The sequence below is a fragment of the Pocillopora verrucosa genome, chromosome 14 (genome assembly GCF_036669915.1).
Source record: "Pocillopora verrucosa isolate sample1 chromosome 14, ASM3666991v2, whole genome shotgun sequence".
Classification (NCBI taxonomy): Eukaryota; Metazoa; Cnidaria; class Anthozoa; order Scleractinia; family Pocilloporidae; genus Pocillopora; species Pocillopora verrucosa.
In genome coordinates, this window is record NC_089325.1 from 641,818 (window position 1) to 661,461 (window position 19,644).

Sequence of the window (19,644 nt, forward strand, 5' to 3'; positions counted from 1 at the left end):
GGTGATTATCGTTACCAAATAACTCAGTTACGTATTTACATACATCTCTGAATAAAGAGACCAAAAACTCAGCCTTACGGTTGGTGATGAAAGAAATGTATCACTTTTTAAACTCAATCATTCCTCATATCTCATTTGTAATTCTCCTTACTGTCATCCATATAATTCTTATCTTAGTTCTGAGAATTTGATATTGAATCAACCAATAAACACATTTTTTAATCCTGATTTATTCCACAGGCGTAAGTCAGGAGCCCATAACCCGGAGCCTCCATACCAATGTACCCTTGACTCAACCTTGTCCCGTATCTTTCTATTTTTAGAACTGAGATATATGGGGAGTTCTTTAATTTCCCGCGAAAACACGCTGACGTTCGCATAATTGTAATACTTTTGTGCGGCCCGCATGTGACGTAAACAATGGAGGACCACAACTCTCTTATGTTTGGCTATTATGCAAACACCCGCGAAAAACCCCGTAGGAGGTGCTTCTAAAAATAAAAAGATACGGGATAAAGTTGACTCAGAGGGTAAGTATGGAAGATGGAAGGGCTGGTTAATGGGCCCCTGCGCAAGTTAATTCTAGGACGAAGTTTTCTTAGAAGCTTCCATATCGCTCTGCTCTAAACATTTGATGAATGTCTCTCTTACTACAGCGGCTATAACGACTGATCGAACCTGAGTGAGTAACTGCGGCGGCTCTAAGTCCTACTCAACGCAAAACTTAGTTGAGAGCATTCGCAATTTTCCTACAGTATAAAATATACCTGGGAAGAACAATCGTTTGGGTACAACTACCCAGGAGAATATTCTTACATTTATTTTCTGCTTCAGAACATGAACAGCAGCGCGGTGGCCATTTAAAAAATCTGTTCAGGTTTGAGAATCGAAATTACCGTGCGGAGAAAGAACAATAAGAGTGCAATTAAACAGTACTTGCCCCAAGCAGGTTTCTTCGTTACTCTGAAGAACGAATACTACTGCGACCAGCAAGGAAAAGATAGTGCTCTTTAGGTCTAGAATAGAAATATGCTGGAAAGATTCTTGTAACACAACAAACATCGAGAATCAGTGCCGATTAGTTCAACGCATATATACCTCACGAAGGGAAATAGAAGAGTAAATCGGTCAATCATTCAAAAACATGTTAGAATACAAAAAAAATAATAAACAAGTAAAAAAAAATTGGAGCGTCTGCAAATTCCGCCACACACGTCGAGAAAAAAAATTGTTAATAATCCTCAAATACGTTCGATGTAGCGATTTTGTACTGCCGTATACGGTGACACGAAAGGGAAAATGTTTTTCGTTCCTGTGTCTGCCTTCCTAAATTTTTTGTGCTGCATTTATTTCCCTGAATTTTCCATTTCAGGAATCATTTTGCATAACTGCCAACCTTTCTCCCGACCCCCCCCTCCCTCTCAAGAACGGAATCAGAATAGCCCCTCGCCGAAAAGGAGATTGTTAGGAAGCAGACACATTTATATATCAATGCTTTCAATGCTTCGTATTTAATTTTCGATAAATAATGAAAGCACTATAATTTCTGTATGATGTATTCCGCGCTTAGAATAATCGCTACGCGTGACATATGATGAGTGAGTATTACCTTGGCCGTTATTAAGTGCAACATTAAGTCATTTTCCCGAGATACATAAAGTCACACATCATATACCAATATAAGCCTCTATAAACACTTCACTTAAAATAAAAAACAAGCCCTTGAAGATCATTTATCACAAAGGAAAGTCCAAGAGACATTTTCTATGCACGTCGAAATTTCCTATTCTCGCGAAACGCAGCGTTTTCACAATGAGATACAACACGGTTATGGCCGCGAAACCTGCGCGTTGTTCGACAAAGTTCTGACGGTACTGACTGGCGTAGCTGGTCCAAGAGTCAAGGTTATAGTGGATGGGGTTCCTGTTGTAGGAATAGTTCCAGCTCCAGGGGCAGCGAGGCGAACATTCGCCGGTACCTGAAAACCTACCCTCAGAGGCTGATACGTCAAACCAGGCCGAGCAAATGACACCTGGGAGGCCTGTGGGGCCGGCGGAAGAGTCGTCTGCACGTTTACTGTATTTTGTCCGATCTGGAAGCGCTGTGCAGCAGGCTGTTGCGTCATGTGTTGAATGAATCGCAGTTCATTCTGCCGGCGTATCTCGTCCTGCTGTCGCTGGTGCTGTTGATACAAAGCGCTGTGGCGCTGCTGGTACAACCGTTCCTGCTCTTGCCGTACACGTTGCATGCGCTCCTGCATCTCCTGACGTTGCTGAATCTCCTGACGTTGCTGCATCTCTTGCAGCTGTTGAATCTGCTGCATCTGCTTCAACATATCCGAGTTTATTCGGATTCTCTGCGCCACTTGCATCTGAGTGTGGGCGTGGCTCCCCGGTGGAGGCTCCTGGTTGCGGTTGTGTGCTGGGACTAAGAGCAAGAATACAGAAAAACTTCATATGAACTGACACTACATCGAATGGAGTAATAAGATAATAGTTTCATTTCCCCCCAACCCTATTTTCTCTCAGTATTGCATTTGGAAGCAATTATTTTCCCTTTGCGACAAGTCACAACCTTTGCCGCGGATTCTCTCCGAGACAAACACTTTCGGGACTCGCGAAAAAGTGTGTGCACTGAAAAAGAATCCCTTTTCAAGAGAGGTGAGTGGTGGAAAAATCAACCAAGGTTTAATTTAAGACTGAGTGGGAATAAAGGAGGATTGAGGCAGGCTTTGTACGCTTTTTCGGGAACAAATTTCAAGGAATTTTCCAGAACTTTCCCGAGACTTAGATTTAATTTTCCAGGGTTCCAAATTTTCACCTTAAACTCTTTCATTCTCAAAAATTTAAAAATCAATTACTTTTATGTCTACATACACTTATAATGTAAATTCTGAAAACTTCAGTGCTTGAGTAAAGCAGATTTACAAGATTTTCCACGACCTGTAGTCTTTTTTCCAGTATCTCCCAGTCCTGGAAAAAGTCGAATAAAATTCCACGACGTCGCAAGTTTTCCAGGACCCGTGCGAACCCTGTCGAGGATTAAAGACTGAAGGACTGGCTGGGTCAGGACAAAAGAGAGTAATACGCACAATTTGGTAACCCACCCCAAAACGACAATGGCAAAAACAATTTGACCCCACATGATTATAACAGACATAATTTTAATGATTTCACTAGCGATAATGATTTCTGTTTGCACAATCCATGACCGGAAGAAGGACGGTTAGCCAAATAAATCATTCGTGTCATAGGAGGTCAACTCCAAAAGCTCGTTCCATTTTATCTCCATTTTGAGAGAGAAAATGGAGATGAGTGGAATGACAGACAGTATAGATTACATCACACACCTATTTGGCCAGATCTCTCAGCTTCGTAAGCTTCCCATGCCTGCTTCATTTCTTCCGGAGTCAGTTCTTCAGACTCGATGTTCTGTAGCATGGAGTCATGCTCATGGTACTTCACTATCCATCTGGGATGAAGGCGTGCGATCAAATCTGCTAGTACAGCGTCCTACAAAACGATCATCGTGCGAGTGAGTTAACTTAAACCAGGTAATGCAATTTTGTTGTGTGTACAATATACCACCATTCTCATAGCCTGCAGAGCAGGCGAGAATTTTGGCGAGCGCTCAATGTTTTGTGGGTGAAATTCATACTATCATATTCGGTTTTTACAGCAGCGCAAGGCTGAGGAGAGAAAGAAAATTGAATCAAGGGTAGAGAGCGATGGTCAAAAGGAAAGGCAGGCAGGGTGGGACGGGCTAATATCTGTAAGATTCCTTTCTGAAAGACATGCACCTTCTGTTTACGACAATAAAAGCTTGGTTGATTATCACACGGAATGCAACTTCAGACTACACTACCTTAAATATACGAAAGTCAGCAAAATTAAAATTTCTCTACTTAAAATCCACTGGGTGAAAAAAATTTGCAAAGTTAGCCCTATAACCCCTAAGAGTGATTAGCACCTGATTTATCTTTACAGTGTCATCCCTGAATCACACATTCAGGCCACGAGAGTCAAGGAAAGGATCATTATCTAAAAGAGCTCTTGATTGTTTAACAAATTCTCCTTGTCAGCACCTTAAGAAATGTATAGAGCATAGTATGGAGAGTTTGCATACTGACGTTAAGGTGTAACGGGTTAATGAATACGTTGAGCTTCTTTGGTGGCTGGTAATAGTTTGCTTTTCACGTTTACTGTCAGTGATTTCATTTTCAGCGGCCATGTTGGATAAGGGACGATCAGAGAAGTTACTGATCCTTTCTTGACGGGCTTTTTAAACGAAAAGCCACACAGACAGGAATTATTGCATCAGCGACTAGATGTCATTGATTTGTAAGCAGATAACTTCAGTCGAGGATCAGTAAGATTGTGGTTACCTTTGGGAGAGGCAAGGAAGGTCGCTCTTCGGGCTTATCGCCTCCTTTTGCTTGCTCGCTTGCACTGTCTTTTCCTCCATTCCTTAAATTTTCCCCGTCCTTTCCTTGCTTCTCTCCATTTTCTCTCTCAGTTTCATTGACTCTATCGCCCTCCTTTTCTGTCTCATCGCCTTTATCATTTTCCTTTTCCTCATTAGTCACATTAGCTCCTTCTTCCTTTTCTTTGCTTTTCTCGCCGGCATCCTTCTCTTTCTCCTTCTCCGCCTCCTTATCCTCGTCAAGAACATCCGGGGTAAACGTGTACAGCTCGCGTAGATCAGCAGCAGTAAAGTGCCGTTCAATCTGTTGTTCATCCACCACTCGGCTGGACAAAGATAACTTTGTCACCTGAGGGAAAAAAAACCCACTGCAAAAACCGGACAATAAAAAAACAACTTTACAGGAACGCAAGAAATCAAGAAAAAAAATTGAGGAATTACGTTCGCATGGAATAAAAGAGAACGAGAATGGAAGACTGAAGCAATTCAACCAATCAGATTTAAAGGTTCGTTTGAAGTGACAAATTAAAGCCAACAAAAGCCATTCAGATTGTGTAGCGAATTCGACAACTTCTGCTGCCAAAACTTTGCGTTGGAAAATAGAAAAACAACAACAACAAAAAAAAAACTGACAAAAAATTGTCTTTAAGCAATTTCAATCTGCGATTTCGAATGGATCTAATAAATAGGAATCAAATTTATTTTCGTGTCTTGCAGTGTGCGATTATGGTCCAAGATCACCCTTCTAACGCTTTCTGATAGACCTTGCAGATCAGAAAATCCCGCGTATGATTTCAGATCGATGAGCAATTCACGTAGTTAGATAAACATCGTTCCTTTTGAGAGGAGTATAGGGGACTGAGTGTTCTCCTAATATAGTGTGATTTTTTTTAAAAATATTTTCTTTTATTTTGTTACCTTACTTATTTATCTACTTTTTTTTCACAGCTACAACAAGGTCAGCAATCCTGCCATAATACTTATCATATCATACTAACCTGTCTATCGTATATCTTCTCCTCCATCGTTCCCTGACAAAAGATACTAAGTGTTAAACCCAAAATGGATGTTATGGATCACCACTCATCAAATAATACATGTTATTAAGACAATGTCATTTAATCAAGTTCTGCAGTGCCAAAATTGCACGCTTAGCCACTCTGAAGTAGACGCGAAAAGGATACACAGTCGCGAACAGCGTGCGTGGCAACTCGTCAACCAAATATTTCCGTAGTAAAATGATTTTAGCCATATGAAATTCATATATTTGCACTGCGGTGAAGAAACAAATTTAAGAGATCCTCGCAGCTAAGAACACTACTGAACTAGTAGTTGCAAATAGGACGTGAAAAAAATTCAGGCCCGTACGGGATTTGAACCCATGACCTCTGCGATACCGGCGCAGCGCTCTACCAACTGAGCTAACAAGCCAACTGGGAGCTGGGCAATATGTTGGGTCCAAATAAACCATCCAAGTGATGAATAATGATTTGAGATATATGAAATTCATATATTGGCACTGCGGTGAAGAAACGAATTTATTTAGACCCAACATGTTAGCTCAGTTGGTAGAGCGCTACACCGGTATCGCAGAGGTCATGGGTTCAAATCCCGTACGGGCCTGAATTTTTTCAGGTCCTATTTTCAACTACTAGTTCAGTAGTGTTCTCAGCTGCGAGGATCTCTTAAATTCATTTCCGTAGTAGTCATATGAACGAGCATCGCGCGTGAGACGCGATACTCTCGTGTGCTTTGCTCCAGATTCCTACCGTCGACGGTCGATTTCCGAATCAAAAGATGCTTTGCGCTTCCCCAGACTCTGACTGAATAGCCATTAACACGAGTCAGAAAGTAAATCATGTGAGCAATTCTAAATGTCATAGGACGGCTACATTACGCTCTTACCTGTGCTATAAGTCTGTAAACAAACACAGCCTTGCTCTGTCCAAACCGGTAAACCCTGAAGATTGACTGTACATCGTGTGAGGGATTCCATGACACGTCAAATACCACAACTCGGTTGGCTGCCACTAGATTGATTCCCAGTCCACCAGCCTTGGTCGAGATAAGAAACAAGCGAGCCCTAGGGGAAAATACAAACGTGGTCAGTTCTATTTTCTATGGTTAGGTTCACTCGAAAGAACTTTTCAATAAACACTGTTCTGCGGTGAAATACTTAACTGAGCGCAAAAAGATACACGATAGCACTGCTATCAGCTTACCTTGCTCTGTGATTGGTCTGGTAAAAATCGCACTACCCTCTCAAATAAGCAGATGCAAAACCAAAGGTAAACAGCACCTTAATGTTGTTTGCCCCTTTTTTCCTTTCTTTTTTTTAATTTGCATATGGTTTCATTACACATGGAATAAAAAAAAACTCACTTCAAAGAGACTCAAGAGGTTTTAATTAATTTGAATTGTTTCAATTAAAACAGCTTTTCCTGGTTCGAAGGCAACCGAGCAATTACGGTTTGACTCCAATGTACCACGGTTGATTCCCAAACGCATATTTCGAGTAAATGCAAGAATCGACTTTAATGGCTACAAATTATAGTTTGACGTTAATATCCCACAATGATTGGCTGAATAGAGCATCTTTCCTGTCCAGAACTGATGGACGAAGCGAACGCTCATTTCAAAACAATGAATTAAGGTTGCATTTGACAATGTATCTCGCTCAGAGACTTGATAAGGATTTACTGTCTACCACACTTGAAATACAATTGCGCATAAGAGTGAATCCATCACTTATCTCCTACTAAACAAATAAAATTTAAATCAGTTATCACTTGTAACTTACGTTTTGTTATCATCATCGTTAAAAATATCAGCCCAGCGCTGTCTCATAGCCGCACTTGTGGATCCATCCATTCGAAAATAGTCACAACCTCGACACCAGTTCTCTCTATCGCCACCGATTTCCCCACCGCCAAGCATCTTCTCTATCAAATCAAGGGTAACCAGGCTCTGACTGAAGACTAGTACTTTATCATTCACCGCCTCTGCATCAGCAAGGATCTCCATCAGAAGAACAAGCTTGCCGCTAAGTTCCACGTTGTATTCGTCATCTTCCTGTAGGAATTCATCGTACCATTCCTTTTCCTCCTCGATCTCCACGTCCGGCTCGTCTTTGAAAGACGCCCCCGACCGTGTGCTGCCAAAAACACTGCTGCTCGTCTCGCTATTTTGTATGTCTTTACTTGTTGACGGTGTCGCATCGTCTCTCACTGAAACATCTTTCTTGCTGTTGCGAGTATCGTTGTTACTAGAATTAGGTCCAACACGACTGGTACTCGCACCTTCGTTGATATCCACTACTGTTATGTCCTCTCCACCAATGTTCACAGTAGAGGAGCCAGCCCTGTTTGAAGCTGAAGAAGCTTTGCTGGCGAGCGCAGATTTCTTCCTTGAGGACTGCGGAAGAACTTCATCCTCGCTTTCGTTTTCATCGTCATCACTTTCCTCCTCGTCTGAGCTTGAAATCTTCTTTCTTCTCCTGCCCTTAACTCGTTTTCTTTCATCTTCACTCTCAGATGAAGACTGAACTTCGTCTTCTCCTTCCTCTGAAGTTGTTGACTGAACGCTTTCTGATCCTTCCTCTTCTTCTTCTTCTTCGTCAGTGTGTACCACAAAGTCGTCCATACTGTCTGTATCGATAAACTGTTCTGGCCGTCGCAGAGCATCCAGCTTCAGGCACCAGGGATGAGTCCAAATACGCATCAGACACTGATAATCCGAGAAAAGGGAAACCCCTAGGAGCAAAATTAAAATACCCATTATAGAGATTGAACATTGCGTTTACGGCAAAAGATAAAAAACTGAACTGCCTATGGTCTCCTCCAAGCCTTTGCAAAACTAAAGTGAAAATATCTGCTTAATGGAAACAATAATTTTCCACTACTCTTATACAGGATTGGTTTCAGAAAAGTGATTTAAATCAGAGTTGATGTTTAGCTTTTGCCGTTGATATACATGTTAAGCTAAGTCCCAACATGGTTGCATGTCAGTGTATAGGGGCATAGTTGCACACTCCTCACTCCCTAATTCATAGCGAATTAACAATATCCTAGTGATCTTTAACTCAAAAAAAAAACAAAAACAACAAAAACCATGCAAGAAAATATAAAAATACAAGCCGTGTACCAGACGTTCAAACAGAGCGGTTTTCGTGACCGTAAACCCAGCGATTTATTCAACTGTTGCCCCGCCAAGTAATCTGACAAACGCAAATTGTTTCAAACTTTCAAAGCCCCATTCCCATTTCGATCTTAGTGCTTTTGTAAATTATTCCGTTAACAACAGCAACAACAACAACAGTGCTCAATTACGTCAAATACACCTCCCTACCTCTTTTTCCAACGTCCCCATCAGGAAACACAAATGTCTTGAGGTAATGTTCATACAGCTTCCTCTGGGATGCTGATAACCGAACCTTGATCACATACTCATGTTTACGTGGAAGAAAAGGTATCAGCGCCGCGTAATCTTTTCTCTTTTGGAAAAGAGAAAGAAAAGAAACGGTTAGGGAGTTTTTTGTGACTTTGTTTACTAAAAAATTCAAAGATTTTAAGTTTCGTTTATATCTAAAGGTAGAGTTTATCCCAACTTTTGATAATCCGCAATGAACATCGCGAAAACTGAGTGCGTCATTTTTGCTGTAAGAAGCAGTATATGGTGAATTTCAAATCTAATACGTATGGCACGTGATTCCACTCACTTGCACACAGCCTTCTAACATCTTATGAAGCACATGGCATCGTTGTTTCATAATCTGAACATCAAGAGCTGTAGAATCTGCACACTGGCCATTTTGGATGGGATTGACAAACGTGTTCGTAAATTCTTTACGCGTACCAAGGAGATTTGGTTTCACAAAACTCACCATACAGTGATCTGCAAAATAATTTGTGTGGGATGAGTAATTGCAGCATGCTAATACCCGATTGTCTAAAAAAATAAAGGTTGAAGTCATTCAAGAGTTACAGTCAAGAATTATCGTGTCCCTTAAAATGCAGTCACTTTTGATGTCGTAGCGTTTTGACTGCATAATGTTGGTCTTTTTAGGGAACAAGGTCAAATAATTCGGCGTTGCCTTACGAAGCGTAATGTTCCGCTTCGATTGGTTGGTTTTCAATTGCCATGAGTGGTGATTTTCGTTCCTCACTACTATACTAACCCAAATATTTTGTCAGGTTTGCATGGCAGTCTAACAGTACCCAAACTTAAAAACATGAGCCTGTCTTAAGACTTCCAAAGCTTCGTGATAACAATATGATTGAAATAAACTTCAGATTCACGAGGAAACTTACAACGTATCTGCTTGTAACGCGTAAAAACAAAAGTTAACGGCTCAACACATTAACCTGAAGATGGCATGAAGTCGTGTCGAAACATGTCTTTGAAAAATTTCCCCTTGAATCTTAAATTTATCTTAATAACGAGCCTGTCTTGTTGTTAAATATTGAAGGACTAATAGATTCATATCAAAAATTCAATTATTTGCTCTTTATTTCTACGCGTGGTAGGCTATTCGGACTTCGCCCTAACCAACTACATTCTATCACGCGATAGAAATCTTGAGCCCATAAACTAATAATTAAAAGGCAATCATTTCATGAAAACATACATTCAATGAGATTATTCTGCAGAGGTGTTCCAGTCAACACAATTCGTCGTTTTGTCTTTATGGCATTGAGAGCTTTGGAGATGGCACTGGCGTCATTCCGCAAGATATGACCTTCATCACAAACTACCAAATCAGGACCTAGAAAGTAAAGAGAGTTAATCAGCAAAACACCTCAGAGACACGTCCATAGCATTGCTCTATAGTAGTGGATTTGTGGACAACAATAGAATCGCATACTACTAATCAATGTGACGCATTTGAAATTGAGCTGTCTTGGAATAATTCTTAACTTTTGTCAAGATCTAATGTAAATTAAAAGTTTTGTGCTTCCAAATCAACCACGTCTGCTATTTTAAGAAACCTTTTTTGCGAAAGTCGTTGGACCAACAACAGTAACTGAAGTCAAAGTTCACCGTACCAGGATCAACCAGAGCTTCCTGGAATAACTTCTTCTGGTGTTTGCTTCTAATCCTGTAGCATTGTGACAGGTTACGGTAGAGCGAGTATCCCATGATCAGCACACCACCATACCGCATCCAATGTGTGAGCATGTCTGCTCGACGCCAATTGTTTCCTCCAACTTCCTGAAGGATATAAACCTTGAAAAAAGAAAATTATAAGGGGTCGTTCCCGTCCAATAGAGGTCACACTAAATTTTAATCTGATCACTTCTTTTGAAAAAGGTATACAATGTACTAAACATTTTTTTCCAAGATAAAGTTCGAACACATCAAAGATCAGTGACTTCCTCTTGAGTCCATTCAAAAACGATTCTTATTCAGACTTTTTTAGACATTTGTCACGGTATTGTTGCTGTCTCCTGGTTAGTAATAGTCTGAAAGACACACCAGTAACGCTCAACAAGACAACTTGTTATTACCTCGAGCCTGTCATCCACAGCTAGCCACTTTTCAAACTCGACTTGCCAGTTCAACACTGTGTTGAGAGGAGCCACGACTAACACCCTTTGTAACTTGATATCTGAATGGGTCATCAGTGTATGGACAAGTGCAACGACCTGAGAGAGAAATACCCACGTTTTTACAACAACTGTAGAGATTCTCGCGGGCTCGCTGGTATTATGCTATAGTCGATATAAGCACAGCCAATGAAAATAGCAAAACTGCCCATACAGCGGATCTCGATTGCTTGTCCTTAGACCAAAATCAGATTAATCACAACGGCATATTAGAACAAAGGTAAAATAACGGAGGTGGCTAAACTGAAAAAAAGAGCGGGAAATGCGAGTGACCAAGTCGCAATTATTTCTGCTTTTGCATCTGATTGGTCGAGAAAAAGGCGCGCGTTTTCTAGACCAATCACATACTAAATCAAAAAAGTTAAGTAAGACCGATGCAATCCTGGTTTACCTCCTACTGTTACTTCAAAATAGCTCCATCAAAAGTTCTCAAAATACCTGCAGCGTTTTGCCGAGACCCATACAGTGGGCCAGTATACAGCCTCCACCTGGCTCTTCTTTCTTCCATGACTTTAACGACTCAATAACACAGTCATACATGAACTGTATCCCTTTGCTTTGATGAGGTTTCAGATGTTGCAGAAGATCCTCTTTAATCTGGACTAACGGCTCCTTGGTGTCTGGGTCAGCCTCAAGAACAAGTGTGGAGACTTTGGCCGACTCACTTGGCAAGTCATCAAGTTCACTGGCACGAGTCCTTTCTAAAAGGCGTTTCCGCCTCTCTTCCTCGAGCCTTCTGGCCTTTCGGGTTTCTTCGGCAAGTTTCTCGTCTTCAATCAGTTTCCGAATTTTCTTACGACCTTTCTTTTTCGATGGGCTCACCTCCTCCTCTTCTTCTTCTTCGTCTTCATTATTTTCCGAGTCGTCATTATCCTTACCAATTTGATGTTTCTTTCGTCCTTTTTTCTCTTTCCCTTTTCCCTTCCGTTTCCTTTTCTTCTTGCTATCGTCGTCAGATTCAGAACTATTACTTTTAGTTTTCTTCCTTGATTTGCCCTTCTTTTTGCTGGCAATCTCTTCATCAGATTCATCACTGTCTTCTGAAGCTATCCTCTGTATCTTTCTGCTCTTTTTAGCCTGCTGTTTTTTCCTCTTTTTAGCTGGCACATCACTGTCAGATTTCTCCTCATCGGAGGAACTGGACTCCTCCTCTGAAGAAGTTACCCTCCGCGGGCGTTTTCTAGTTTGTTTTTGTGACACGCTTGCCTTTTTAGAGCGTGTCTTTCTTCTTTCATTGTCTCTCTCGTCCTCAGATTCTTTCCCTGAATCTGAAATGGCTTGTTTCTTTCCTTTTCCTTTTTGCTTCCTAACCTTCTTCTCCTTTTGATGACCGTCTTTAGTTTTCACTATAGAAACAAAGTCTGAAAAGTCTGAATCTTCCTCTTCACTTTTATCTTTGCTCTTTGTCTTTTTTACAGCTTTCGACTTTCGCTTTAAATCTTTGTTTTTCTCATGAGAATCTGATTCACTTGATGAATCTTTTCTAGTTCTACTGTTTTTCACTTTGCTTTTCTTACTGTCTTTTTTGTTATTTTTCCCAACTGATTCGCCACTCATTTGTGGTTTGTTTTTACTTGTACTCTTCGCCTGAACCTTTTTGTTGTTCCCTTTACTCCTTGAGCTGGTGACCACCACATCATCATCACTATCGCTGTCAACAACCACCAAAACATCCTCTTTAGTAGACCCATTTTTCTTTCCATTTTTTTTGTTTGCAACTTTAGAGCTGCATTTTCTATCTTTCTTTCGATCCGAATCATTTCCACCATCGTCCTCATCCTCTTTACAATCATCATCATTGACACTGACGCGATTAGCAGCCGCACTCTTCTTTGTTGGACTTTCACTGGGTGACAATGCGCCATCAGAGCTCATTCCCATGTTCTCACTTATACTGCACAGTCTGCTCCGTCGTTCCTTTTGGTTAGGGGTCTCCTTTAACGAAGATCCCTTTTTCGATTTAAAGAGACTTTTTTGGGCTTTGCGCGAATCCAGAATGTCCATAATTCGATTACATGCTTTTATTAGCTGCGATAAAGGTTTAGAATTACAACAAAAGCATAACCATTCAGTGTCCTCCGGTGCATCCACGATCTCTTTGAGCTTTGCCTTGCCAAGGTTACGTTTAATACAAGTTTTGCAAAATGCCTTCTCGCACTTGTCACAGCAGAGAAGCGAACCTCCATCGCCACACCATCGACACTGTTCCTCTACACCAAATTCGTCACGAGTAAATGGCCCAGAATTGAAGTACCGACTGCATTTCTATTTAAAAACAAAAAATAAAAGGAAATTAGAGACAGACGCACTGAGGAAAAATTTAATTCGTCTTCTGTGATAAGTCTCTGCGCAACAGTAAATAACTGAAAGTAATAAGTCAAAGCGAAAGTCGACATTTTTTTGCAAATTGTATCAAAACAAAAAGATACCTATCTACAATTTTTTTTTTCTGCTTTTAAAATGATCATCTTATAGAGAGGTGACTGTGATACCAAACATGTGTATGTACTTACTTTACACACCAAGACATTCAAGTTTGGGTGTCTACAGACAGTACCATGAGCAGGGTTCACTTGTCTTCCGCAAGCTGTACACTGAACTCTTCGGGGTAACTCAACTGAAAATTTAAAATTAAAAAAGGTTAAAATTTCAAACCAATATTATGTTTCGTATAAAGACTGTTTAGTGCTAATGACAATATAAAAGAGTAAAAGTATATACCATCGAAAATAAGGTGAAACACATGTAACTGCAACCAGTTTATCGCCTGGTCTGCTTACGTTTAACATTTACTGAACATCAACATTTCACAAATTTACTGCCACTTCAATTCGGACCTTGTCCATACTAAATAAGGATTAAAACTGTTTTGCTTCTCAACCAAGTTAAGCTATTGACTTTGATCACTGAGATTTTTATAAATATTGCCCCAGAGATAGTGAGAAAATCCAAAAAGCTAGCTCAGTGGTGTACTGTGCCGCAAAAGCAAAGCTTTTCTGCTAATAGAATGATCCATATAGTAAATGGTGACATTATCTGTCCCAGTTGCCTTTTGACTGCAACCTAATCCTACACTAGCTCCTCAGGCCTTAACAGAGTTTCATATTCAAAATTTATTTCGATTACAATTGAAACAAGTGGGTGAAAAATTTCTTATTCTGTGTCTTATTATTACATCTATACATTGTTTTCAAGGTGGTGCCTTAGTCACAACTGTGCAAAGAGAATTACCATTACAAGCCTTACCATCAGCATCTGAATTTTCAGAAATCTGCTTCTCCTTTTTCTTCTCATCCCTCTGTTCCTTCTGCTTCTGTACCTCTTCGCTAATATCATACCCCAGCATTTTCTGAAGACCATCTAAGGAGTTCTCATAGTTTTCAACAGGTTCTTGTTTTACCACTGGATCATTATCAGGTGGTACCTCTTCAATAACACAATCTTCTTCAATACAAGGAACTTTCTGTTCTTCATCAATATCCATGCCATTTTCGATGCCATGAGCTTCTTCATCTACCTCTCCTTCTTGGCAAGTGACTGGTTCCTTGTCATGGTGCTTTTGTTTTACTGCTGCTGCAGCTGCTTTCCTGTAAGGATAATAATTTTTTTGGATTCACCCAATAAAACATTCTCATCAAACAGGGTTTCATTCAAATATAGAAATAGACAGTGGCAAGGGGGACTGCATAATTATTGTTGTGGGTGATTCAAATATACAAATAGACAGTGGCAAGGGGGACTGCATAATTATTATTGTGGATGTGAATAAAGAAAAGAAAAAGAAAACTAAAACCATAAATATCATGACCAAATATTCTCTCATCTTCAATGTCTAATTCCCTACAAAATCCGTCTTTTAAACACTGAGAATCAGCATAATTCAAAACTGGCCTTCACTTAGTTTTATGAAGACACCAAAAGAAAAAATAATTCTATAATGTTCATCTTTCAACTACATTTCTGGCATAATTCATGATTCAAACCACAGAGTACTGATGTATCTAACATATAAGAATCTTTACCTTCTTGATGACCTTGGAAGTGATTCTCCTGTTTCATTAGCATCAACATTTTCTTTCTTTGCATCATTCTGCAGGAGATAACCACTCATTTAAAAATATGGTGTGTATAATAAAATCTTATCAAAGCAGACTTTTTCTATAGGCAGCTGTTGTTCGTGTAATAGCTGGCTTTGCCCGGAAAAGGGGGTTGTAATAAAAAACCCCAAACAGGAGAGCCTACTCACAGACTTAACCCTTTAACTCCCATGAGCAACAAGGAGAGAACTTATCCTTACAATGTAAATGCAATATCAAGCAGACAGGTGATGGAAATTAAGAAAAAATGTAACTGGGGGACTATTAGTTGATCCAACCGAATTCTCCAAACTCATATCATACCAGTTGTAAAGCTGAAAGTAAGGAGAGTTAGTAACGAGATCTTAAGAGTGAAAGGGTTAACAGACAACAAAAAGAGGTCCTATAGGTGGCTGTAGGCAACTGGTAACTGCCTTTAATTGAAACCCTTGAAAGTGGAGAAGCATATCTTTCACAGTAAAGGTAAATAACAGTGCGCAGATGCAAAGTGTCCTAGTACAAACAAGATTTATGAAACTTCCCATTTCAGCATTTAGAGTTTTGTAATTTTAATTTATTAAGGGGAAGGTAATTAAAAAAAACTGTTGCTTTATTTCTTTCCTTTAAATATCATTACAAATATTTTATGTGTCAAGATAGAGTCAGAGAGCATTGTTAATTCCATCAAAAGTTAAAACATCTATTAATTATAATTATATAATAAGCTCAGTTATGCATGCATTCTGATTGGTTCTCACTTACGATCTATTGGAGGGCAGACATATAGATGATGTCATCATTAAAACTTTTTAAAATTATTTGTTATATAAAACAAATAGATTCCAAATTGCCATGCGTCTGTTCAGTAATAGATCACAGAGGACGTCAAAATGTGGTAAGAACAGATGCACAGCAACTTGGAATCTATTTGTTAAATGGACAGATGCATCACCATTGACACTTTACTTTTAATCAGATCAGAAAAAAAAGATTCCATGTCGCTGTGGGTTTGTACAGTAATGGATCACAGAGACATCATAAATCTGGTAAGAACATCAGCAAGATACATGTACTTGCATCAGCTTCATATGCCACTCTTTGCTCTTATCACATTTTGACATCTGCTATGATCAACTACTGAACAGATCCACTGCAACATGGAATCTGTTTGTTAAATTTATGCAGTTTTTTATTAAGCACATTTTATTGTAAGTTTTATCTTAATAACATGAAGTTACTAAGATTTCAAACCCACAAATTTTTCTTTCGATAGATAACTTTTAGTAAAACCTCTTGAAGTCTCCACTAAATACAAGATTAATAGCTGAAAAAATCTCAAATTTGGCATCTACTTCTAATTAATAGGGGGCTTCTCCTTGATCCAGTTTGTTGAACAGTATGGAGGGAAAGACAAAATGAGAACATCAGATGTTCACTTTGTACATAGTGACTTGTAATCTACACAATAAATAACGTGCTGACAAAGAGAATTTGTTTAACAACCAAGAGCTTTTCTAGTTAAAGATCATTTCCTTTATTCTGGTGACCTTAATGTGATGATTCAGGGGTGATATTGTAAGGAGAAATTAGATGGCAATCACACTAAAGGGTCTAAGAGTTAATACAAAGTGTCGATTTATTTTGGTGTCTGTTCAATATAACACTGAAGTTTGAATACTGCCTCCTGCTGTCAAGAGGGAGGGATAAGTGGGATTGACTGGTAATGATCATGGCAATTACAACCTATTATCAGTATGTATGTTCTCTTCACTATATCATTTTCAAGATTTTACTCACAACCTACAAGGCACTCAACAACTTGCATTGTCACACATGTGCTTACATCCTTCACTCCATCGTATCAATTAAGTTCATTATCCAAACATCTTCTTTTTACTCTGTCATACAACTTGAAAAGGTTTTCCTCTGTGGCAGCCCCACTACTACGGAATGCTTTGCCATATGACATTAAAAACAGTTTGTCGATGTCTTTTTTTAAAAACTGTTCCTTTTTTTAATAAATAAATTATATAAATATTTTATTTATCATTATTTTTAAGCATAGTGATGCAAGGGTGTGAAGTGAAAAAGTTTAGTAGGATAACTTTATTTAGGAACAGCAAAATTATCTATAGTACATAGAGAGAATTATACATATGTAGATATGGAATTTCTCTTCAAGCATTCAAATTGATAGCTCATGAGTGAGCACAGCAAACATGTAAGGTATCAAGTTGAACATGAGATGAGACATTCCATATCCAAAAGCAACCATAAAGTATTTTGTTTATCTCGTTAACATAAAAGACCTTAACTGACAAGAAAAGTTGACTTCGTTGATGAATGAAAAAAAATAGGATCCACAATCTACGAAAAAAGTTTTAAAGTGCATTGGCAATAAGCATGATAAGACTCAAGATGAAAAAAATGCATAGAACCATTACAAAAACAAACAACAGGCATAACTTTCAATTCACAAAATTCTAAGTTATCGACTTTTTCCTTACAGAGAGAAGAAGTATTTTCAGGTACACAGCCAAAATCAGCCTATGGCAAATCTTTCATTTATCAATTTTCATTCCCAGCTGCAAGAAATGCCATTACCAAAGCCAAGTATGTAACTTTTTGATTTTTCTAAACATATTTTGGTTTTCTTCTGCTTCTAGGAAATTTTGAACATCACTGTCTGTAAGCAAAATGAATTTGTCAGTGTTTGTAGCAGCCATAAACTGAGAAAATTTTGATATACCACCTTGGACTGAGAATGGTGAAGGCTTTGCCATTTATTCATCAACCTGATAAAGTGGCACGAAAAGCAAGTGATGCGTCAACAGCTGATTGGTGAAATCAAACACAAATTTTTAATAAAACTACGTAATTTTACATATATGCTGTTATGGCTTTTCTTCAGGGCTGGAAATATCTGTAAAAACACCGCAGTTTATATGATAAATACAAATCTTTCCTTTACTTCTTAGATCCAAAAAGATTGGTCAAACGTGGAAAAAGAGGTAGGTAAAAGCTAGGCAAATATATGTTAAAACAACACATATTTGTGCCATTAAGCACTAATTTGCTCTACCTTTTTTTTTTTCTCTAAGGCTTACGAAAAAGTCTCTGAATAATACTGCATTAATATTTTAGACAAAATGCAACGTTCGCATAAATTTTTGTTAATTTTCACAGTTTACATTTTTTGCGATAAATTTCGATACTAACAACTTTTCACAGCTCTTGGTTCACGACTTCTTTTGCAAGCAGAAAGTGGTTAAGTTTCAGGTTAGCCAAAACAAGGAACTATTAAGTACTAAGCAATCTTTTATTTCTATTCCGGTTAAATCATGTGAGTGTTTTTCACCGAAGCCTGTAATCGATCTTCGAGTTAAAAAAGCGAGCAGTGCGTGGAATGAAATCTGCTTCGCTGCTGAAGGACTTTTATGCTTCTTCAGTTATCATTTCACCTATGGCACAGCTTTAAATAAATCGTTCCATTAATTCGACTCTTAACTACGACGAAATCGAAATTGTCTTAAGAACAAAAACAAGTGACATAATTATGAATCAAACAGAACACAAAGTACAAAATACCATGCCAGATATTTTTCAGACAACTCCAGTTAAACTGAACAACAAACTGAAAATATAACCCCCAGAAAACGTTACAAAGACAAATTTTCCTTAATAGCGTAGCGTAAAATTGACCATAATGTTAATCAATGCTTGATATGTAAATAGTGGTTGGTATTCTGATGTCACATAATCGTCGATCACACACAAACATACTCATGCCGGCACGAAAATTCACGCAACCTGGATAGCAAAATAAAGATGTTACCTGCTTTTCTTCCCTTCCTGTGCCCTCTTTTTCCGATGGATTCGTCTGATGCAGTTTACTGATTATGGAATCGAGCTTTCGTCTAAAGGATAATGATAATCGAAGGCGGCAAAAAATTTTAATGAAAAACTTGTCACGGTATAATCGTAAACTACAGGTAGTCAAACACATGGTGCCAAACGTCACAGAATAATAGCATTGAAACCAACCGTTTTTTCCTCACTCTTTCCTCATCTGGCATTTTCTACTTAGTGCAAACAAAATGATTGGTATTATATCATAGATGAGAAGGTAATCGTTCTCCTTTTTGTCGAATTTCTTTCTTTTCGCGCCAGCCTGCGCGACCAAGCCTCTTCCATTCCCAGTATACTTTGCGAGAACACGTGCTCGGCTGTATCCTTAGCAACGTAAGGGAGTTCTGAGAGACTGTTACCATGGCTTTCACCATGGCAACTTGTAATTTTTTTTTCAGTTTCTCCTGTGTCTTGGATTTCTGTAATGTTTCGTTGTTTAGGCGAAACAGGTTTCTTTGATCATTTTAGTGAGGTTTGCTCGGACTTAGGAGTTTAACTTAGCTAGATCGAAGAAGACCATGACTTGCTCCTCATGGCTGAATGAAAACTTTCTAAATCTTTGAACAACCAGGATCAATATTCTTCATTTCCAACTACCTGCAGCACAGCGCAAATTCAGAAACCTTAAAGGC

The 19,644-nt window shown here is 38.9% G+C and overlaps 1 protein-coding gene and 1 non-coding gene across 2 annotated transcripts; both read right to left on the reverse strand.

Annotated features, from left to right (window-relative positions):
- Positions 1 to 1,433: 1,433 nt before the first annotated feature.
- On the reverse strand, positions 1,434 to 19,269 carry LOC131785721 (transcriptional regulator ATRX homolog). Its single transcript, XM_059102657.2, has 17 exons — positions 19,148 to 19,269; positions 18,939 to 19,020; positions 15,050 to 15,117; positions 14,274 to 14,614; positions 13,541 to 13,644; positions 11,466 to 13,292; positions 10,929 to 11,066; positions 10,467 to 10,647; positions 10,049 to 10,186; positions 9,140 to 9,315; positions 8,770 to 8,914; positions 7,223 to 8,174; positions 6,328 to 6,505; positions 5,421 to 5,453; positions 4,385 to 4,771; positions 3,350 to 3,512; positions 1,434 to 2,427 (listed from the first exon to the last, which is right to left on the reverse strand). Exons 1-17 carry the CDS (start codon positions 19,177 to 19,179, stop codon positions 1,829 to 1,831), a joined length of 5,544 nt encoding a protein of 1,847 aa, XP_058958640.2. The 5' UTR covers positions 19,180 to 19,269; the 3' UTR covers positions 1,434 to 1,828.
- Positions 5,781 to 5,853, reverse strand: Trnat-ggu (transfer RNA threonine (anticodon GGU)). Its single transcript has one exon. It is a non-coding gene; the product is annotated as a tRNA-Thr (tRNA).
- Positions 19,270 to 19,644: the final 375 nt, after the last annotated feature.

Bases quoted from the DNA above. Each gene is read 5' to 3' on its own strand.
- LOC131785721 (XM_059102657.2), bottom strand. From the start codon at position 19,179: ATGCCAGATGAGGAAAGAGTGAGGAAAAAACG. The intron at 9,316-10,048 runs GTATGTTTTCAT...ATTATTTTGCAG, and splicing joins GCAGAATAATCTCATTGAAT to ATCACTGTATGGTGAGTTTT. The intron at 8,915-9,139 runs GTGAGTGGAATC...CTTTTCCAAAAG, and splicing joins TGTTAGAAGGCTGTGTGCAA to AGAAAAGATTACGCGGCGCT.